Raw genomic sequence first — 23,793 nt, 5'->3', positions numbered from 1 at the left:
CCCTCACCAGCATCGAACTGAATGGCATTCCATAAACTTTGAAAACTTTTCAAAAACTTCGACGTTCTTCTTTTCTTTTGGTGTCACCTGGAAAATTTGACATTTGTGCGCAGGAAAAATTGTAATAGTCTTTCACATTTTTCAATGAAATGTTTCTGAAAGTTTCTTTTATACTTTAATAGATGTCACTAGTTACATACGTCGTCAGTAGGTTGAACAGAAAAATCCACTTACTCCATTTACTACACAACTTACTATAACTACATGCTTAAGTTCATAATGAAAAAGTGTTAAAATATTTCAATCTTTGTTCGAAAAGAAAACATAATCTTTTAATTTTTACATAATATTCTCTTTTATCATCATTTAGGGTATCTTATTTATAATTATCGAAGAATCAACTTCTTTTACATAAACTTACAAATTAATGTGTTACAAATCCTATAAATTAAATAAATGTATTATAGTTAAGGGATAAGGACTCCAAAGCAAATGACTTTTTTTTAAATAATTTATTTCAAAATTACATAATTTTATTTTTGTTTTATTTATATTTTTGAATTTAAATGTCAATTGCATATCCCGCCAATGTAACACCAGGAGCGATTTCTTCTTCCACATATGCGCCGGCCTCCTTGAAAGTTGTAGCTGAGCTATCCTCCTCCAAAGTCTTTCCAACCGAACTGGACACGGGTTTTGTAGGACGATTGAAGTTGGCGTCAGGTCGATTGTACGAAGTCGTATTAGAAGTATTGCCAAAGTTCTTTTGACCTGAAGTTGGTCGAAGTTTGGGCATAGCATTGTTTTGAGTCGAACTATTGAAAGTACGACTGTTATATTCCACATTGTTGTTTTCCGGCCTTGAGTAATTGGTTTTGCGTAGCATTGCTTTGAAGTTAAAGGGTGGTTCATCCTCAGAAGTCTGAAACAACACAAAAAACAGTTTTCTATCGTTATTCTGATATTTGAATAAATTTATAAAATTATATTGCTTGTGGCTATATTTTGGGTTTTTATATTTGAGCGATATTTTGAATGTCAAATTTTAACAACCTACATCCATACTTGATCGTCTGCCAAGTGACTGCAACTCCCGCACCGGGTCCGATTTATTTGGTATAAATTGCTGTGCACGATTATAGTTATTAAAATTTTGATTGCGATTTGCATTCATTCGCGATGCGTCGTCACGCATCATATTCATAGGGGGCATTGGTGGTGGCGGTGGTGGTGCTGGATAGCTTTTCAGGGAATTTCGCCTCGATCCGGTGCCAGTGGATGTGTAATTTGGACGATAATTATTGTAATTATTGTATTGTTGATTTTGTGGTGGGACACCATAGTAATTTTGATTATATTGTTGCTGTGGATTTGGATAGTTTGATTGGAAGTTATAGTTTTGCCGGCTGTAAAATAAATATTTTAAATTTATTATTAAAAATATAGTTAAAGGGCCTGTAAAATTATAGTTTTCACATTATTAAAATGTTAATTAAAATAAAATAAATAAATACAAATATATATAAATTTATGAATTGACTTTTTTGGGTGAGTAAATAAATTATATGAGAATCATGACAATATAAGTGGTTGCAAATTACTTCCCTTAGGCTCCAAATGAAGCTTACATTGAAATTCGCTGTTGATTTGATTTTAGATTGAAAATACTTTCAAAACTTAATTTCTAAAATCTTTTTATAAAAACTGAAATCTTAAAACTTGATATATGGAATTAAATATGTTGTTTTTTAATTCATTTAATTTTAGTATGACATCAAAAATAAATGTCCATTTTAGCAAAACAAAACTTTCAATTATTTGCCCAAAAAGGGGGTTGGCTGCGAAAGACCGCAGATTAAAATCTTATTCACAAAATCTCGCAAACTAAAATCTCGCAGACTAAAATCTTGTTTTTTAGAATCTCGCAATCACAAAATCTCGCTTCTGCAAATCGCAGACTAAGATCCCGAAATTTGAAATCTTGCATTTAAAATAAATATTTCTAATTTCAGGGTTATAGTTTATCAGACTTATTGCAGCATAAAACAAAACGGGACTAACGATTAATTTTCACTTTAATTTATTGCTTTAATTGATATAAGATATGAAAAGCCAAGAATAAACAAACTGTTAAAATGAATACAAGAGAGATTACTCATTCAATCGATGATTCAAGCTGAGCATGAAATCAAAGTGCAACTTAATATGATTATGTACAACAAAAACTGTACAGTTTCACGTTCTCTTTTTTTACCGAAACTATTGAGCTTTTTAAGTGATAAGAAAGCAATACTCAGTTATAATCGTACAGTATTCTTATGAGTATTAATTTGAAATCATCGTGGTTTTTCTTTTGGAAATGGAAATAAGCTTAGAAGACTCTAATAAAGGAAAAAAAACTTATAATACTCGTAGATGGTTATAGTTATCACTTAGAAAGACAAAATGGAGAAAAATATTCTTGGGTGTGTTCTAAAAAACAAGAATTTATTTTGTTAAAGTCGTGTACACACTAAATGTAAAGTCAGTAAAATATCGTCTAAAATAAAAAATGATGCAAAGTGTATTGCTGAAAACCAAGCCAAATTGTTGTCCAATGTCTACCGGATTGCAGATCCTACCTCTCGAACACAAAAGCCCTGTAACAAACAATATCACGTGTGCGCAGTAATTATCTGAGAGAAGGCTTTGAGTGACATAACTTTCCCAGACTCGTTGAAATTTTGTGAAGGTGAACTATTTGTTTTGTCAGAAAAACGAATAAATGATGACTTGATTATAGTTCTTGGGACCAAATCTAGCATAAAACTTTTGAGTGAAGCCCAGTGCTGGATAACGGAGGGAACATTTGATGTGGTACCTTCAATAATGCGCCAGCTATACACAATACATGGAAAATCGAAACTGATTAATGACGCGAAAAACAAAGGTTTTATATACTGAATTCTTTAAGGAATTGCAGCAATTAAGCGTCAAAATGAACGTCAAATTAGATCCACAGCAAATTATAACGGATTTTAAAAAATGTGTTCCATTGGCCGCGAAAAGAGTTTTCACAAATTGTGTATTTAAATAATTACGTCAAATAATTTGGCGTAAGGTTCAAAGAGAAGGGCTACAGTCGAAATACGGCAACAACGAAAACTTTTCAATTCAAGACAAATAGTTTTGATGACCCTGATGCAAGAAAAATTGGCAATTGGTTCAACAAAGTGTATATAACCGGAGAAGTCAAAACTAACAAGTCTCAGGTTACACTGCCCCAATACAATCCGAGTTTTTGGAATGTTGTTGACACGTTTTCAACAAATTTACGAAGAACACAAAATAATGTAGAAGCGTGGCACAGGCGGCTTAACTCCATCGTAAACAAGCGGCTTACTGGTGTCTATAGCCTTATTGGTCATTTATCCAGTGAGTTAATAATAGGAAGGCACAAACTTGAACAATCCAAAAGCTGCAGAAATTCGAAACAGCGCAGGCGAACAGTAATTCGCAGTAAGGACAAACGCCAAAGTTGAATATTTAAAGAGCATAGCTCGAAATCTATATCTTTCCTAGGCTTGGTAATATATTAACCTACCTATTTGAATTGTACAGTTTTTTTATTTAATTTGGTTAAAAAAAATTTTTGTTGTTTGAAATTAAAAACATTATCGTTTAATTTTCTGTTAAATAAATGCAAAAAATAGCTTAATTGATATGTAAACATTAATCACTTGTTGGCTTTTTTTAATGTGCGAGATTTTACAGTACGGGATTTTGTAATGCGAGATTTCGATAGTGTAAGATTTTTTGACACTAGCGAGATTTTCGGAAAAACTTAGTGATTTTGTGTTTCGAGATTTTGAAAATGTGAGATTTGAAAATAAGTTATTTTGGGAATGCGAGATTTCGTTATGCGAATTTTTTTCAAATTTGCGAGATTTCGTTAAAAGTGATTTTGGTCTTCGGTCAAAGGTAGTGCTCCATCTTCAAGCGGCCTTTAAGGTCTTCATTTTATGGAAAAATAGAAAGAAAAAATCAAATTGTTGTTCAAAATAGACAGTACAGTAGTCAAACGATATAAAATAAAAGATCCTGGGACTTCCCATCCCGTCTGTCGATTTGTCTTGCCTAGAAGATTTTTAGGTTATCGTATTTTGTTAAAAAAGTTGTCAGTTGAATTATTATTATAAAAAAAAATTACCAACAATGTTTAGCATAGGATGAAATAGTTTGCTTTCAAAATCTATTTTTGTCAACGAGATTTCTTAGTCGCTAACCAATTTTTACCAATTTTAGTAGCATTTCTTAAAAGTTTTTATTTCTTATATAAAAAATAAAAATTGTATAAATGAATTTTTTATAGATTTTATTGAGAAAACGGACTTTTGGATTTTTAACAAAAATTCACTGAATGTGGAAAATACTATTTTATGTGATATAAAATAAGTTTGAACAAAATACATTTTTAGAAAGTTTTAGTATTTTTTTTGTAGGTTTTTATTTTTTGTTAAAAAAACTGTCAATTCGATTTTTGTCTACATTTTATCGAATGTTGAAAACAATATTTTCTATAAGATACAAATATTTTGAAGCCAATATCTCAAAGGTTTGAAAAAATTTATTTAAGTCGAAAATCAATTTTTACCAACTTTTGTTTCGGTTTTTATTTTTTGTAAAAAACTGTCAATCCGATTTTGCTCAACATTTTTCAGAATGTTGAAAACAATATTTCCTATAAGCTAAAATTAGTTAGAAGTAATAATCTCAAAGTTTTCAAAAGATGTTTGAGTCGAAAATCACTTTTTACCAACTTTTGTTAAATTTTTTGTAGGTTCTTAATTTTTTTGTAAAAAAAACTGTGAATTCGATTTTTCAAAAAATTTTATCGAATGTTCAAAACAATATTTCTTATAAGATAAAGTTAGATTCAAGCCAATATCTCAAAAATTTAAAAAAAGATATTTAAGTCGAAAATGAAAAAGTTTTTATTTATAATTTTTTTTTTTAAGTTTTTATTTTTTTTAAGAAAACTGTCAATTCGATTTTTCTCAAAAATTGACAGAATGTTTAAAACAATATTTTTTATAGCATAAAATTAGTTTAAACCCAATATCTTAAAGTTTTGCAAAAATATTGAAGTCAAAAATCAGTTTTTATTTTTTGTAAAAAAATGTCAATTCGATTTTTCTCAAAATTTTTCCCAATTTTGAAAACAGTATTTTTTATAAGATTAAATAACTTGGCAGCCATAATCTCAATTTTTTGAAAAGATATTTGAGTCGAAACTAAATTTTTACCAACTTTGAGGAATATTTTTTCGGTTTTTATTTTTTATTAAAAACAAACTGTCAATATGATTTTTTACCAGGTGTTAAAAACGTTATTTTTCGTTGGACAAAATTATTTTGGAGATAAAATCATTTTGTGTTCGTAAAATTTTCGACGTGACATATATTTAATATATAATAATTTAATTCAAGTCTCTAGAGTTATTGTTTCATGGGATATTTAAGGTTAACAAAAATGTTAAACCTTCTTTTTAAATTACTATGAAAAAAATGTTTTTTTTTGTATTTTTATCTGTATAACAACATTTATTTGAAGTCGATATATTTACTGGTTTCTGAACTATGGACGACGAAAAAACGCACGCACACTCAAAATCTTTTGTTTCGACTCTAGGGACCGTGAAACGTCGAGAAATGTCAACATTTTTAATTCGACAAATTGGACAGATTACAATAACTTCGTATGGGATAGTTATTAATTCACTTTTATTTAATATTCACATGTAATATTTTAGATCCAAGTTTAATTTTAGAACACAAATATTTGAATTATTTTTTGTATAAAATATGTCAATTTTGTATGGTTTGATTTTTGTTCAATAGTAGACAAGAGACAAGTGGATCAGAAATCTTCTGATAAAATCCTTTAACTTTTCCTAAAAATATTGCCTGAAATATTTTTTTATAGCAAATTACAATAAAAGACAAGTTTTATATTTTGTATTTAAAGTATCTTTTGTACCTCAGCCTAACATCTCAAATAAAAAGAGGACAAAAGCTTCAAGTCTTTCAAAATCAACTCTTACGATTTAGATTGAATAAAATCAAAATTAATTATTTTCACGATTCTTTTGAACGTATAAATCGATTCCAATCAAAAAGATGTATGCAAGAGATCCTGCTTATCTTTAAAATACAATATCTTAAAAAAGGGTTGGTAAATAAATGTTTGGGTATATGTAAGAAAATGCTTAAACATGGCCTTACAAATTTTATTTTACTAAACAAAAAATTACGTATCCTTAATACGAACAACAATGTACATACAGTGGTGGACAAGAATTAAGCACACTTGTTAAAGAAAATAAAAACCATTCAATTTTCAATACATATACATAGCACTATGTTTTCATAGTACTTCATCAAATATGATTAACATCTGTAAGAAGAAAAAAGTATGGAATGTAGAAACATCAATTTTTTGCCTGGACACGAATTTAGCATATTCAACAGTTCCTTGATAACATTTTACTTACCGTCAATCAATTCTAAGTTTTTCTTAGTATTTGGTAGGGAACCCTTTATTTTGCAGTACAGAAACAATTCTTCTTGGCAAACTTTCAACCAAAGCCTCACATCGTGACTTTGGAATTGCATACCAAGCATTTTGAATCTCCTGCCACAATTGTGTTAAATTGGTTGTGTTTTTTTTTGCTCAAAGTGATGTTCAACATCATTCCTTAAATTCTCGATCGGGTGAATGTGCTGGCCACTTGAAAACGTCGGTTTTATTCACCTCTAAGGCACACTTTACTAAATTTGAAGTGTGTTTAGGGTCTTTGTCGAATGGCACTGAAGGTCTTAAACGGATCCTTGGTCGATAACCTATAAATAATTCTATCTTCATTTGTAGTTGTCTTTCTAGTCCGGGGGTTTTGTTTAACGTTTTCAATCACTCCAAACTTTTTGAAATGACGAAGGGCATTATAAACCAGCTTCCTGGAGCATTCTAACAACTTAGAAATGTCTGTTACTGTCCGCCCTTTTGACTTCTTTTTCAAGATCAGACTCCTTTTTTTCTTTAGGCACCATTTTCCCTTTGCCATGACTATTTTTTTTTTAATACTGATCATTAAAGGAATATTGAATTACCTCAAAAATTATAATTCTCTTAAAAAAAAAAACACACACAAATTAAAAATACACTCTTCGATTCTAAAACGGGTTAAATCTATGTCCAGCTAAAACTGTATTTTACTTTTCAATCATTTACACATCATTTATATAACCATATAAGGTAGTCATAGTAGCAACATACAAATGAACCGTTACTTGCAGGTAATAAAGAATTGAAAGTAGAAATATACTTGTACTCTTTTCAATGTGCTAAATTCGTGTCCACCACTGTATATATATTTTTTTTTTAAAAACCCACTCAACGATATATTAATTACTTTCGATATTTTTCTTCTTTTTTTTATTTTTTTAGGAGCAGTTGCTTAAGAAAACAGAATAAGAAGATTTTGTAATCTTTCGAGTTATTTAACGGTTTCCCTTCTTATAAGTTTCAAAATATTGATAAACTTCCTTTTTTAATGTACAGTTATAAGTGCAGAAAGAGGTTGGTAGTGACCCGTTCTGAAAACTTCAAGTTGATGTCATAACATATTTGCCAAACGTCATTTTTTTTAGAGTACTTCAAAACTTAAAAAAATCCAAAGAGTCTTGAAGCAGAAATAGAAGTTTAAAGTTTCGGTGTCCGCAAAATAACACTCTTTTTTCACTTTCAAAACAAAATTGTCTCATATTAAAATTTGTTGCGGTAAATTTTACCATAACAAGTTTTATCTCCCTTGTTGCTAACCACCCTTAACGAATTCTTTCTGCGGCCCCAAAATTCTAGAACAGTTAAGTAGAAACCTGGACCATCATCCAGTGACCTGCTCTCCTATCATTTTGGGAAAGCAAATTTAACAGGTCTCACCAAAGTGTGCGAAAGGATTCCACACCAACGGACTGTGTGACGGTTGACCCACGTGTTGGTTGAATAAGATCATCAAGGCATGAAGACGATACCCATGCCCAACAATGTGTGCAGGAAAGTCACACCAACTTAGTATGGCCGTGTAGCGCGTGTAGGTACTCGGTAATACGAGGAATTTCACACGATTTTCCAGAAAGTCTTGGCTGGAAAGGGTTCGAAAGTGATGAGCTGAACTCACTCACAGATCGCATCACCTCTTTAAAGAGATCGCGTGCGATGAAAGATACCTGGAGACAGATCGATAACCACGCAAAAGATCCGAGAGGATTGCCTGCGGTCAAGTAGCTGGAAGGGTCAAGCTCGCCATGATGATGGCCACTTTTTAGATTGCGCCCAAAGCGATTAGAAAATTAACGACTATTGTGTGAAGGAATTTTTTTTTTGAAAAAGACGTAATTTTTGTACGATAGTTTTTTTTAAGTTTTTGTGAATTGGAGATTTTGTTCTGCTGTGAGGAAAGTTGTTGACGAAGGACTACGGTAGCTGTTGGAGAATGTCAAAAAGAAGCTAAGTATAGTGTTTTCCTTTGTTTCTTAGAATATCGCTTTTCTTCTGGTGTTCTTCATTTATCTCGAATTCGTCCTTCTGACCTTTGCTTCAAAAGTCTGTTTTCCCGGTACTACGGGAAGTGTCCTACCGTTCTTTTGTCGAAAATTTTCTTTGAGTGATTTTTATTGGTTGTGTTTTTTTTCAATTTGTTTAACAATTAATAATTTTCACACTTGAAATTCTTCATACATTTTTTTACCGAGATTTGACATTCTGTCAATCTCAAAATCTCTACTTGTAATTTCGTTGTTATAAAAGATCCTGGTTTTTAATCCCGGCTTCGGACAAGGTTTTTTTAATTTCCCATCTGGAAAATAAAACCACTCTTTTATTTCATAACTCTGTTTGAAGACTAATTTTCCAGCTTCTGGTTTTGGTAAACTTCCAATAAAAAGTTTCCTGGCGCCCACTTTAATCAATACGACTTGGAGAAATTTTCCTCCTCGTATTTCGATATCAATTTCGTTTCAGTTTTATTGATCACCTTGATTAATAAAATATTCACCTAATCGAAACCCCCCTTAAGCTGAGCTACCGTGCTGTCAATACTTTTATTGCTACCTGTGGTGTTATAATAACTCTCGCGGCACATTGGCGGTGTGCAATTTCGATTTTGTTTAATTTTAATTAATTTAAAAAAAAGGAATTTAATTCGCGTTCGATCTTGGACAATATTGGATTCGAAAATCCAATATTGTTTAGAAATAATCGTAATTACATTCAGTCCGTCGGGTCGGTATTAAGGTGGAAAAATTTGCAACAAATTCCATACATGTAAAATGCATACATTTCAAAAAATAATAAAGTTATTTACGTAATTAATATAACATTTGAACACAAATGAATAAAAAGTAAAAACCTTGAACCTTAAACAAAATTTGCAACACAAAACGTTCATCTATTTTTTAAACTTACAATAAATTATCACACTCATTTACGATTACAATAAAAAGCCCATATTTAAGACTTCATGGATCGAAAAACATAAAACACACCTTTGCATTCAAAGAACATTTTATTTTAGACTTAATGTATACTTCTTCTCCCTTAAAGGTGTTTATTTAAAAAACAAATCATTCCTTGCATACAAATCTAATAAACAAGTACAAAATGTCTCTAACCACCTGTAAAATCCTAACAAGTGAACAAATTTTCTTCCCTCAATTGCTTAATAATATGTTGCTCTCTCACACCTGTATTGTTAGCATATAGCAAATCCTCAGTGGGAAATACAACTTAACTTTGTTGGCCTTTCATGCATTCATGAAGGTAAATTCAACCCTTATTTGTAAGTCTAACTACTGCTTCAAATAAAAAATATAAAAAAGGTTTCAAAAGGCAAAAATTCATGTGAATTCACACATAAAACCACCCTCTCTGCCTATAAATCCACCCTCCCATAAATAACAAAAAAATAAAAGAAAAGAAATGTTTTCATCCCTCCATTCTATCGCACTTACTACATCCAGGCATATAAACATATTTTATCTGGTGGATAAACTTACTTTCTCATCAAATGCGGATCCCTCAAAAACGTTTGATTATAAACAACATCACTCTCGCCAATTCGATCCCAATTTGTTTGGCAAGCCTGCTCCTTTTTGTATGCATTGTATGTCATTAAGTGTGTAGTTAATGAGGGATTACGTTGCAGAGGACTATCCCAGGCTTCTTCATCTTCATTTGTTAAAAAGCCAGCTGGCAGCGTTGTCCTCGCTACCGAACTTACTGGATTACACATATAACTTGTGTCATAAAATGGTATTTGATCTAGACGAAATGGTAGCTTTTTAGTTGGTATTGGCATTGGACCCAATAATGATGCATTGATTTGACGTTTATCGATTTTTTCCAAAGGAATTGGCCTACTCACAGTAGACAGGGCAGCCACAACACGTTGATTGTAAATGTGAACCTATTAAATAAATTGGTATGAATACAACAAAATCAAGACAATATTATAAGCCCATGTCATAAGGGCTGTGTGTCATCATCGTTGGTCTAGAAATCGTTAAATCTCACAAAAAATACAAGATGACAGTTATGGACCATTTGACAGAGACTTACTGGTAAAACATCAAACATTTATATAAAAAACTCACTTGTTGTGAGAGGTTAACGAGGTCCTGGAACCTCGCTGCCCGGTAATGCAGCAGAACCTGGAATATCGACCGCTCTCGCCATTTCTTTGCATAATTCCGTACGAAATTTGCTGTCGCTTCATTGATTTGACCAGTCTTTTCATTATACAAAGGTCCATACTTTTGCCTTTCACGGAAGCCCCGATATGCTGTGGGATGATGTGTTGATTATGACGAAGCAGACCATCAAAAGTGGGCAAAGGTATTTATACAACCCCACATCACGCAATGTCGAAAATAAAAAACAAAAAAAAAATATTGAGTCAATTAAAAATGATGACAAAGAGGGAAAAATGAGGGCTTGGCAATTTAAGATTAAAATGTATTGATGGGAGGTACGATTGGAGGGTCGTCTGTCAATCAGTTTGTCGGTTTGTCGGTCAGTCTTATATTTGTTGCGTTGCAGTGACAAAAAAGTAAGCCATACGACACACTCGACTTAAATTATTGCCACAATCAATTGCGTATATACAATGGCAATTGTCGCCGACTCCGCCGCCGCCGCCGCAGCTGCTGCCGTCGAGTATCCTTAATTTAATTAAAATTTCATTTATTTCCTTTTCATATCTGCATTTATGCAACTTTGTCTCCGTGAGGGTATTCCGTAAACCTGCTCCAGATTTTAAGCCCCTTCTGCGGTAAAGTGAGGGGCGTTGATTCTTTTGGACGAACGATGGACTACATTGTGTTTCATTATTAAAAGCCGTCCAATTCCAACGACATGTATGTAATATAATCGGACAGTGTCAATTATTGACGATGTAAATGTTCCGTAAGCGGATTACGTTTGTTGGCAAAGTGCCCCACTTTAAACAACGATGAAGGCCGAAGCCATAAACAAAAATTAAATTTCATCCCTTCTTCTTGAATATACATACATATGTATGTATGTATGAACGATTGATATATAGGTGAAAACATCGTTTTTAAGATTAAACTTTTTTCTTTTAAATTTTATTTTCTATCTTTTAAGTCTTTCTAAATACTGTTATTTTTATTTTTAGGTCACACATGGAGGTGTGTTGGTAATACAATGACATAAGACTAAAAATCGTGTTGATTGAGATGTTTTTTTTTTGTCTGTTCGAGGGTGGTTTTTATTTTGAAGCACCGAGAGATGATTTTTTAGGAAGCCTCCTCTGGTGCGGCAGCTGGTGTTGCAGTTTCTGGAGCTGATTCGGCTTCAGGTGCAGGTTCACTTGCTTCTGCAGCTGGAGCATCAGATTCTGCTGCAGGAGCAGGTTCTGATGCAGGTTCACTTGCTTCTGCAGCTGGAGCATCAGATTCTGTCGTTTTTGGTGGAGCGGATTCTGCTTCTGTAGGTGCAGATTCTTCTGTTGCTACAGGCTCGGCTGCAGGTGTTTCAACAGCTTCAGCTTCTGGCAGCTGTGATTCTGATTCAGCTGGTTTTGTTTCACTTTCTGCAGTTGCGGCAGGTGCTTCTCCATCGGCTGGCAATTCATTTCCTTCATCTTCATTTTTACCACCAGCAATGCCAACTGGTTTTGTTGGAAACTCATATAAATCCTCACAATCTGAGGGTGCTTCACTTGTTTCGAAATATTCAACGTCAGATAAACCTTCTTCGTCGTCGGCATCTTTAATGTCAAGAGTGTTATTATTTTCCTTTTCAGGTTCATTACCTTTCTGGATAGTTGCTGCTGCAATATCGGCCTCTGGTCCACTTGGAGTCTTTGCTCCGGGTTGTGTGCCGGCTTTTAAAAAAATAATAAAAATACAAAATTTATTTAATAAAAAGTTTATCAACTTAAGTGTTACAAATTATTGAATTGAATATCTCCTTAAGGAAAGTTTTTAATTGTGATTGATCTTAGTACGAAAACTGGACAAAATTAAATTTCCGTGGTTGGATTTTTCTCCAATTAAATTATATTCCACATCAAGAGAAATGCTGCCATCTTAAAGCTTAAATTTGTTGTGTCATTCTGTATGATAATTTTCGAAATATCTATTTTTTCACAAAATGATTAAAGAACAACTTTCAGACAGTAAAATTATCTAATTTTGAAGTTTTAGATCAAATTTCTGCTTTCACGAAATTTGTAAGAATTAAGGCCATTTTATTATTTAATGGACTTTGTGGTTTTACAGACAAGGACCAAACTACCAGAATGTCATTTTTCAATAACCCGTTTTTAATAAATTTATCATTTACATACAAAATTTTAAAACTGATATTATTAAAACAAGTCCGGGTATTTTGCTTGAATTTGCTGAGGGAAAAATGCTACTGACTATTTCATTAAAACCTTGGAGCGCATTTTTGATTACCATATTAGAGAAATCCTAGTTGGACGATTTCTCGAAAGATCTTCGGTATAGAAGACTTTATTCGAGAATGGATTATTTCCATGCACTCTAGGCAATACAATCGCAACAAAACACGTGAGTAGGGGAACACCCCAGGGTGGTGTCCTTTCGCCTCTTCTATGGCTTCTGGTCATGGATACAATTCTCGTTAAATTAGAGAGATGTGGAGTGAAGGCGGTAGCCTATGCGGATGATTTGGTACTATTAGTGTCAGGAAAGTACACCTCTGTGATTATTGAAATCACGGAGTCAGCTTTGAAGAAAGTTAGCAGCTGGGTCACGAGTTGTGGACTATGAGTTAACCAAAGTAAAACTGAACTGTTGCTTTTTACCACCAAAACTAAAGTACCGCCCTTAACGCTACCTCGACACAACGGTCAAATCCTATCATTGTCTTCCAGTGCAAAATATTTGGGAGTTACACTCGACCCTAAACTTAACTGGAAACTAAATATTGAAGTACGGGTTAAGAAGGCCTGTGTTGCCTTGTACGCCTGCAGCAATACTTTCGGCAAAAAGTGGGGACTTCAGATGGTTTTATGGACGTACACAGCCGTAGTACGTCCAATCTTAACATATGGGTCGATTGTGTGGTGGCCTGCTCTTAGCAAAGCTTATAATATTGATAAGCTAAAGAAGGTTCAGAGAACAGAGTGCGGCACCACAGGGGCCATGCGTACTTGCCCAACGGACGCCTTAAACGTTATTTTGGATCTTCTACCAATCGACCTTTTTATTAAATACATAGTTTTCTGCAGCGCTATTAGGCTGATGGAATCAAACAGCTGGTTGTCAAAACCTTATGGTCACAGCAACACAACGAAATTGATTCCCTTAGATATTATCTCAGTACACACTGACTACTGCACTCCTACTTTGAGCCTCAGTAAGGGTTTTAAGGTTATTTTCCCATCCAGAGAAGATTAGGAGGATGACATCTTGTTGATAGGGTTCGACACAACCATCTTTATTTACGGCCCAAAGATGGAGTGCGGAGTTGGTTCTGGAATCTTTTCTGAGTCCCTAAATGTAGCTAAATCCTTTAGGCTTCCTGACTTTGCTAGCGTTTTTCAGGCTAAACTGCTGGCAATAAGAGAGGCATGTAAGATACTTAAACAAAACCCAAACCAAAACCGAAATGTGGCTATCTTTACAGACAGTGAGGCAGCTGTCAAAGCCATTAACTTAGCCATATTCTCATCTAAATTGGTCCAGCAATGTCGCGATGAGCTTGCGAGCCTGAATATTAACCTCGGTGTCACCCTGATTTGGGTTCCGGACCATAGTGGTATCGTGGAAAATGAACGGCCCTTCATAGCTCACTTGCGGAAATGGTTAAGATTCCTCTTGGTGCTATGAAGGGTAAAATCTTTTCTATCCACCAAACTGAATCAAACCGAAGGTGGAGCAGTTTATCCAACTGCATTATATCTAGGAAGATATGGCCCACCTATAATAAAACCGGACAAACGAACTTATATGCAGGCCAAGGCAAGACATAGCCAGGATTGTTGCGGTTTGTACCGGACATTGCCCTATTGGAGTTCATGCGGAGAAGTTGAGTATCTCCTACAACACCTTTTGCCGTATTTGTAGTGACCAAAGAAAAAGTGAAAAAATAATCCATTTCCTCTGCGAATGTCCTGCTTTGGCAAACACTAGAATGAAATACTTTGGAAAAGCATTCTTTCACGAACTTGATGAGCTATCTGAGACAAAGATTAGAGGCCTAATCTTTTTTCTCAATGCGACAAAATGGCTCTAACATAATCGCTATAAAGCTTCTCTATTAATCTATCCCTTTCAATCAAAGGTCAAACAAGTTTTTGGTATCAAAACAGCGCACTATAGCGCTAATTGGATCTCAGGCTAGGTTGCCTTGAGATCGCCATTTCTACGTACCTATTTCATTAGAACACTTTTTTAAAAATATAATATGTATGTTTTTCTATTCTTGGTCCTATATAAAGGTCAAAACGATCAAAAACTTCCTGTGGACAAAAAGTCAATAACTAGATTTTAAGGTATTTTATATTCGTGAAAATTTAAAAGATGACAAAATTGTATAGAAAAGCTTTTCGAGAATCAGTTTTTTCCATAAAGAGCTTTAAAACATTGGCTTACCGACTTGACCTGGGGGAACTCCTTTGGCCATTTTTTTCCTTGCGATTAATGCTCTCATCATAGATTGTACCTTGATGATTTTTTTCACTTGAACTTCATATAATCTGTAAGAAAAAAATATGCAATATTTATAATCCTTCTTCTATCTACATTTTTAAAAGATCTTTTAGTTAATTTCCCGAAGCTCTGCAATAATTAAAATCTAGTTTCTATTTTTATATCTATAATAAAATTAATTTGTGTTAGCTTGATTCTTACAAACCTTGCCAAGAATTCATCATTGTAATAACGAAGGAATACTTTTGATTTTCCAATAGCCCATCCTTCCATTTTCAAACGAACCAATAACAATCGGCAGTTATCTTTTGTTATATCGACAGTTTCATCAAAGTCAAAGGCCAGAAATTGGTAACTAAAATTTGATACAAATTTGTTAATCATTTAGCAAATTCTAAGTACAAGTTATAAGTTTACGCTTGAATATAAAGCTTATACCTTAAATATGTATAAATCATAAGACATACCGTTTAAGAAACTCTTGAAATGATATACGACACGAATATCCTTTTTGTCTCGCAATTATGGTGTCCATAACTCCCAAAGCCTTCAATTGCTGTTGAACCATTTCAGGATGAAAACCTTTTACCTGATAATCCAAATCAGCTCGAACACATCGAACAAAATGCATTCCCAATCCTTGACTTTGACTCAATGTCTTCAATATAGTCAAACACGTGTATCTAAAATTAGCTGACATAGTGCGTAAATTATTCACTTGTGATATATGTCCAAGTGAGAGTGTATTGAAAATCTATTTCAGAAAATAAAAAAAAAATATTATCATTATCACTTTAGAAGACTTAAATTATAGAAAAAGATTGGTCTTACATAAGCTCTCCGTTTTCCATCAGCTTGTTTATGTTCCTTATTTTCGAATGGCATTGTTAAATTACCAGCTTTGGTTAACATATTTGTGAACATCATAACTGTATTTTCGTCCAATGATGATCGAAGTGCTTCAATCATTTCTGGAGGAACAAAATCACGATTGATATCAACAAATGCTCGGGTGTCGTAGAGCAGACGACCAGTGTAGTGAGAAACTGCTACTTCAGTATTGGAGTGTTTTTTAACAAATTGACTTTTCTTCTCAGCAACTCGATCTAGGATTTTATTAATTGTTTAAAATTATAAGCATTTTAAGGATTCTTGTGCAAATTGTATTACCCATGATTTGATCTTGATCCTGACTAGTGCGAGAAGCTTCGTCAATAATATAGAAAAGTCCATCGGGCTTGGTGAGTAAGTTATCCAAGGCGCTCTTATTGTCGTAGAAATTTAATTGCATTGTAGGAATTCCATCGGCTTCCTGTAAATATAAAATCACTCTTGGACAACAAACCCTTTTTCTAATATGGTATACTTTATGTTAAAATTATGTATATTAAAAACCTGCTTTTCCTAATAGTTATGGCAGTTTAATCTTTACCCAAGCAAAAGTGTTTATAACCTTAAATTTAGCAGAATTTGTAAGAAATAGTTTTTTTTCTCAATTCTTAATGGGTTTCCAATAACAGTTTACATTTGAAACGGCCCATTTTCACCTCAAAGGGTACGTTGATTCAGCAGACTTTTTACACTTGGTGTTTAGGAAATTCAGGAATAATTGTTGAAAGTCATCCATCCTAAGTGAACCACTGTTTTATGCAGTTTTGTAACTGGAAAATGTATTTAGATCTTACTTATTTGATAATTTGGCTAATACAATTGTTACCGTAAATTGATTGCGGTAACGAGCTATTATCATAATATTGATGAGGACCACTTTCATTTTCTACAAAATTTCTGCGCTACGTATCACATAATGATCCGAATTACAAAAGACTTTTGATATAATAATTGCACCAATCCTTGAGGCAATTTTTACCAGCTGTCTTTACCTGTTCCATGTTCCCTCGGCATGGAGAGAAGTTAAAGTTATTTTTATACCTAAAGCAGGTAAATGCTCCCAAGTCAATCCTAAAGATCTACGACCTATAAGTCTATCATCATTCCTTCTTAAGACCCTGAAAAGATTGATTGATTTCCATTTAAGGGCACGCATCGATGCAAGACTTCTGTCTTCGTCTCAAAATGCCTATTGTAAAGGTAAATCGGTGGAAACAGCGTTACACATCCCTCCATCATAAAGAGTTCACTATGGTTGCTTTATCTTGACATCGAAGGTGCCTTTAACACGTGGACACATCTGCAAACACATCTGCACTGACATCTCTAAATGTAGAGAATTCGCTTCATTTAATGCTTACTAGCAGAATAATTAACTCAAAACTGGGCAACTCTTCTAGCAGACGATTCGTTAGCACAGGGACACCGCAAGGTGGTGTTCTATCCCCTCTCCTCTGGAACCTAGTGGTGAATGAAATCCTAACTAGTCTGGATGCGGAGGGTTTCACAGTGATAGCTTATGCGGACGACGTTGCTATAGCAGTTTCAGGAAAGCATCTTAATATCCTAAAAGAACTCTTACAAAATGCCTTGGACAGACTAATACTCTGGGCTGATCGGTGTGGACTGGGTGTTAACCCACACAAAACCTATCTGGTCTTATTTTCGAGGAGATACAAAATTCCATTTGTCAACCCTCCATATATTAAAGGAATCCAATTAAAATTCTCAGGCGAGGCTAAATACCTGGGTCTTGTCTTAGACAATAAACTAAATTGGAAACGGAACGTACAGGAAAGAGTCAAAAAAGCTACTGTAGCTCTCTTTTCTTGCAAAAAAGCTATTGGTAATAAATAGGGTTTACAACCCAGAATCACGCATTGGCTATACACATCGGTAATCAGACCGATTTTAACGTACGGTGTAGCAGTATGGTGGACTGCTTTAGAGAAAGGTATAAACAGGGATAAGTTAAATAAAGTCCAACGTTCAGCCTGCCTATGTATAAGCGGATCGCTTCGCACGACCCCGTCTGCGGCACTGGACACCTTGCTCTACCTTACACCTCTTGACATATTTAGCAAACAAATAGCTGCAAGCTCTGCTATTCGCCTCAATGTTTCGTCGCAATGGACTAACAACAACATTGGCCACTCCGTAATTCTAAGGTACTTAAAATCAATTCCAAAGCACACGACTACACCATCCCCCAACTACAATTCGACAGAAACTTCCAGATTTCTATACCTACCAGATCTTTTTGGGAGGATAGGACATTCTTGGAGGATGAGTCAATCCCTTTTTACACAGGTGGCTCAAAAACCAAAGAAATTGTTGGTGGAGGTGTGTACTCTGAACGACTGAAATTAAGTCTCTCATTCCGCCTTCCCAATCATTGTAGCGTGTTCCAGGCGGACCTTTTGGCGATTAAGGAAGTCTTGTCTTGGCTCAAAGAAGACGTGATATCAACATCTGATATCCGTATTTTCTCTGATAGCCAGGCCGCTATCAAATCTCTGGACTCTGTCTCTACAAACTCTATAACAGTCCATAACTGTTGATCATCTCTAATGGAGATGGCGCAACAGTTTAATATTCACCTTTGCTGGGTGCCGGGCCATAGAGACATTCCAGGTAACTGTAAGGCAGATGAACTCGCCAGGAACGGTACAGTACAGCCCATCCTACCACGTTTGGAAAGTACTGGCATACCAATCGCTACTTGTAAACTGCTGCTAATGCAAGACGCTGTGAGGAGGGCAGGCACCAGGTGGAACAACATCACCACGTGTCAAGCCACAAAAAACATCTGGCCAACACTGGATTTAAAACGTTCAAGGTGCTTGCTCTTACTAAGCAGATCGCATATAAGCTCGATAATAGGTGTCATAACCGAACACTGTCTAATAGGAAAGTACGCCACGAGACTAGGCGTATTCTCAAATGACTTTTGCTGAAGCTGTATGGACGAGGAAGAGGAACAAACGGTTCTTCATCTTCTCTGCACATGCCCTGCTCTAGCTCGAAAACGCAAGAATTACCTAGGAGAATTCTTCTTTAACGATCTAAACGATCTAAATCATATCGGTATAATCAGCCTCTCACGTTTCGTAAAGGACTCAAGCTGGTTCCATTGAGCTTAGGAGGAAGCCTTAAGATTCATGTGGTATCACAATGGGCCATTAAACTGGCCTAAGTGTGTCCGTTTCCATCTTGGACAGCCACTATATATAACCTAACCCAAACCTAACCCTATCACATAATGATGGAACAAAGCAGCATTGCAATAAAAGTTTCCTGACCGCGTGTATTTCTCCACTGATACCTTAACATTTGAAACTTTTTTCGTGAAATAAAAAGTCTATATCAATGCTCCACAATCGATTTAAGAACTTAAAAATGGAATTCGGGAAGTTATTGGCGATATTTGACGGCAAATTGGGCATGACAAAATTCATAAGAAGAGTATGGTGCAACAACCATAGCCGTGCTGTGATTTTGCTAATATTGTTTTTCGTAGTTAGTGTCAAACCTTATTTTTAACAATGAAAGAAACATACACTGAATTTGATTCTAAAATACTTGTTATTTTTATGGTAATATCAAAATGAAACCTGTTAATGGAAAGCTCTGTATCTGTAAGTTTCTAACATAACGTGTAGTTTCTTCCCCATCCTTAATCTTCCTAATTTAAAATTTTATGTCAAGAAATCTTCGATGTTTAAGGTGTTCTTAAAAGATGGCTAAGATACTTCAACTTGGGGTTTGTGAACTTTTGTTTTTACTAAAATCAATATTCCCAATTTTTTGTCTAACATTGTAAGTTCTGAACCTCAAATCATTTGCCTTTTTTCCAATACAACCACTAATTATTATTGTCTTCCGGAATTCTATAACTATAACTCACCTGTTCAAGCATTTCACTAACAAATATCCTCTGATTGTAATGGTATTGCATTTGTTCGTTAATCGTATTTATCATGAGCTGTTCAAATCCATTACGATGGAAACACTCAAATCCATACAAATCATAAATTACTATGGTGTTAGCATCGCCACTAGAATTATAGATTATTACAGAAATGAACAAATTATGTATATTTCTCTCGCCCATATAAACTAAACAGAATACTCACAAAACAGCCCTCGGGAAAGCCATGTTCATGTTGATTTTATTGATAATCCAATCAACCAAACGATTGTAGATGGTCGATGCCACAGCATCACGTGAATCTCTAGCTTCCTCCGATGAATATTGCTTCCGTTCGGCAATACCACCCTTAACCTTAATGTAATTAGTTAGCGACCAAACAAATTTCTTCTCATCAACTCGCAATAGTTCAGCAATTTTGGTAACAACTTCTGGATTCTCAATACTAGCATGACGACCATTTTGCTGGAAACGAATATTGCCAATATTTAAAATTGCCGACAACATTTTTCGAATGGTTTCGATTTGTTTGTGATTGAAATCCAGATCGCCGAGAATTCTCTCAAACTCACGATATTTCTCGACATTTCCCGTGGGATCATCGCGAACGTATTTCAATTTAGTGGGTGGTGATTCGGGTGGTATACGCAGGTAGCGGTGATTGCGTTCTTCTTGGAGATGGTATTCCTTTAATTTACCCTCGGCATTCATGAAATCATAGAGATAGTAGAAAATATGGAAATTGTGTTGATTCCTAAAAGAAAAAGAAATTGCAAGTCATATGGGATTGTCTTAGAAAAAAATTCAGCTAATGGTTCATCACTAAGCTACTGTAAATGTGCTCAAAAATTGCTTAAATTTGGGCGAATTGAGCTCAATGGTTTTCTTCTATGCTTATCATGGACATTAAACCAGGGTGCAATTCTGAGCTACAATCATGGTTTGTAGGAAAGCTTAATGGTTTATTTCTTCACTTATCAACTTACAAAACCACAACTATCCGAGACATATATGGTTCTTGTCAACACTATTGAGCTAAATGGTTGTGTTTTTAAATTATTACATGACTTACATATCCGTTGTTGAAACTCGCATTTTCTCCAACATGTACATATTGTAGACAGCACCACTCATCTTTCCAGTATTGCCAAATGCAATAAAATATTGCATAATACATCGTGTCGAGTCATTATTAATTGGTGTTCCAGCATTGATGAGCATTTGAACGGCCTTTGTTGAATTTTCCACACGTTCGGTGGCGCCTCTGTTGCCATTGCCCAAATAGCAGAGATGTTTTATCAAAAGACGAGCATTTGTTGATTTACCGGAAAAACTTTCCCCGCAAAACATCACATGTTGTGGTTCCTTGTGATGCATCATGTCCTGATAAGCAATATCAGCTACAGAAAATATATGTGGAGAGTTCTCGGAGCGGGATTTAAAGCGATATCTTGCATGAAACTTTAAAGAAAAAGACAACTAGAAACATCCCTTCGTTGACTAGAACTGCTAGAATTTTGTTTACCTCTTCTGGAAACTCCTTTGGCAAGTCATTGGTATTAACCGACAATAGAATATCACCAATAAAACTATAACCACTTCCAGCCATGCACCGGTTTCGTACTGCATCGAGGACAACTTCTTCAACTGGATTCTCAATTCCAGCCAAATCTTCGGAGTACATTTTCTCTGGTTCAGATTCGAATTTCTTGATGTAACCACGATCCACAAGAACTTCATCGATTTTATCTGGTTCCGGTGCTTCGGTTGCCATTGAAAGAAGAGTTTTTATTTCTTCTTGCATCTGTCCAAAAATTCCATTAAAAAAGAACACACAAAATATAGATGGGAGGAGGTGAAATACTTACATCACTTTCATTGTCAAAAAGTTCGGTCATGAAAGGATGCTCAACCATTTCCATCATCATTGGACGATTCTCGGGATTCTTTTCCAAACATTCACTAATAAAATCATTAATGACTTGAGACCAGTTGGTGGGCTTAAATAATGTCGGTGGTGGATTTCGAACAATTTGGAACATTGCCCTTGTTGGATGCATATCACTGAATGGTGGTTTTCCATCAGCCAATTCAATGGTTGTAATTCCAAGAGCCCAAACATCGACACGGCTATCATATACTTCTGGGTCAGCTATAGATGATAGATTTTAAAGGATAAGGTTCTTAATAATATTTTTGTATTTAATAATCTAAATTTAAAAACTGTTTTCCTCAAACTCGGTTTTTAGAAGTTTTAAGGCAACAACATTAAAGACTTATTTAATTTTCTTGTCTAGAAAAAAAAAACGTTGTTAAAAATGTTTTTTTCGCTTATTTTGATTCTGAAAATATTTTTGTTTTGAACATTGAATTTTGTTAAATGTTCGTATTCGGCTTCGGCTGAAACATTCCTTTTTTTTACAAAAAGCGTGCCATTTTGTCTTAGAAGACTTATTAATCAATACAATTCATTTAAATGCCTTTTCGACAACTTCTAGAAACCTGGTTTATGGTTCTTTTTGATTTTTTTGCGATGTATGTTAAATGAATGAAATTTGGAATTATTGCTTAGGAATTTATGGTGTTTTTAGATTGCATTTTTTATCATATTTTTCAAACCGAACTTTGACTACACAGTTTCTTTTTCTTAAGCGACTTATCAAGACTTCAATTGTTCATATGATAAATCCAAAAGTGAGCACTTTTATTTCAAAAATACATATTTTCTATTGCATAACATAACTTACTCGTATCGAATGCCGTAACAAGCTCCGGAGCCATCCAGCAAGGTGACCCAATACACGTTCCTCGCTTGCCAACTGTCGAATCGATAGCCCGACTTAATCCAAAATCACACAACTTAACCAGACCCTTCTTCGTCAATAGGATATTACTTCCCTTAATGTCCCGATGCATTATATGATTGCTATGCAATTCCACAGCAGCTCGACAGACTTCACGAATTATATAAGCAATGTGTTCTTCGTTGAGTTTTCGATTCAAATACAAAAGTTTGTTAACCAATTGCATAACATTCCCAGCATCACAATACTGAAAAAAGGATATCAGGACTCTTAATCTAGTAACATAATCCAATGTGTTTGTTAATTTAAACCAAAACTAACTTCAATGATAAACCAAATCTCATCAGGTGCATTCGTTTTCTTCATTTTATAGGCCCCATAGAAATCCGGAATGTTCTTGTGGCTCGAATAATCCCGCAAAGTGCGATATTCCTCTTCGATATGAATTTGATGCTCATTGTCGTAGGATTGAATTTTAATGGCAACAATTCGGTCATTTGCCAGCTCCTTACCACGATGGACCTTGAAAAACCAACAGATTTTTAATTTTTCTTTCTCTTTTGTTGGAAGAAATCCTCAAAAAATAAGGATGTCTCTAACCCTTGCATTGGCACCCTTTGCTATTTCCTCATAAAGCTGGAACTTATCCGTTGCATCAGGAAGTTGATCGTACGGCATATACATGATGACTATATCCTGTTTTGCACTCCGCACTTACTTAAAAAATTGTTTCACTCACTTTAAGGACGATTCACTCAAAAATGACGCACTGAAACAAAAACACACGCAAAAAGGATTGGCGTCAAATTTCACTCACTCAAATATGCCTCGACCACGTTAAGAACGCAATTGTTTTTTAAACTGCATACTACGAGCCACTAAATTGAAATGAAAATTGCAAACGAGGATACCCAGGTGAGGAAGA

The 23,793-nt window shown here is 34.5% G+C and overlaps 1 protein-coding gene across 3 annotated transcripts; it reads right to left on the bottom strand.

The window, feature by feature from the left end:
* Nucleotides 1-535: 535 nt before the first annotated feature.
* LOC129952110 (neither inactivation nor afterpotential protein C) lies at nt 536-23,759 on the bottom strand. 3 transcript variants are annotated; one of them, XM_056064549.1, is made up of 18 exons: nt 23,469-23,759; nt 23,190-23,390; nt 22,812-23,115; nt 21,933-22,216; nt 21,590-21,868; nt 21,137-21,525; nt 20,270-20,818; nt 20,041-20,191; nt 16,413-16,554; nt 16,074-16,348; nt 15,710-15,996; nt 15,448-15,597; nt 15,186-15,289; nt 12,374-12,445; nt 10,692-10,879; nt 10,095-10,504; nt 1,058-1,406; nt 536-922 (listed from the first exon to the last, which is right to left on the bottom strand). In XM_056064549.1, exons 1-18 carry the CDS (start codon nt 23,550-23,552, stop codon nt 563-565), a joined length of 4,578 nt encoding a protein of 1,525 aa, XP_055920524.1. In that variant the 5' UTR covers nt 23,553-23,759; the 3' UTR covers nt 536-562. The 3 variants fall into 3 exon arrangements, with proteins under 3 accessions (XP_055920524.1, XP_055920526.1, XP_055920527.1); XM_056064551.1 differs by having other exon boundaries at nt 780-922; nt 1,054-1,406; XM_056064552.1 differs by having other exon boundaries at nt 780-922; nt 1,066-1,406.
* Between the last annotated feature and the right edge of the window lie 34 nt (nt 23,760-23,793).

The sequence above is a fragment of the Eupeodes corollae genome, chromosome 3 (assembly GCF_945859685.1).
Source record: "Eupeodes corollae chromosome 3, idEupCoro1.1, whole genome shotgun sequence".
Lineage (NCBI taxonomy): Eukaryota > Metazoa > Arthropoda > Insecta > Diptera > Syrphidae > Eupeodes > Eupeodes corollae.
This window is presented reverse-complemented; position numbering and strand designations above follow the sequence as displayed.

What these genes read in the sequence shown, in the direction of transcription:
- LOC129952110 (XM_056064549.1), bottom strand. Translation starts at nt 23,552, where the DNA reads ATGTATATGCCGTACGATCAACTTCCTGATGCAACGGATAAGTTCCAG. An exon ending in GCTTTCCCGAGGGCTGTTTT is followed by an intron (nt 20,192 to 20,269) that starts GTGAGTATTCTG and finishes CTATAATTCTAG; the next exon opens with TGGCGATGCTAACACCATAG. An exon ending in GATCCGCATTTGATGAGAAA is followed by an intron (nt 1,407 to 10,094) that starts GTAAGTTTATCC and finishes TTTATTTTACAG; the next exon opens with CCGGCAAAACTATAACTTCC.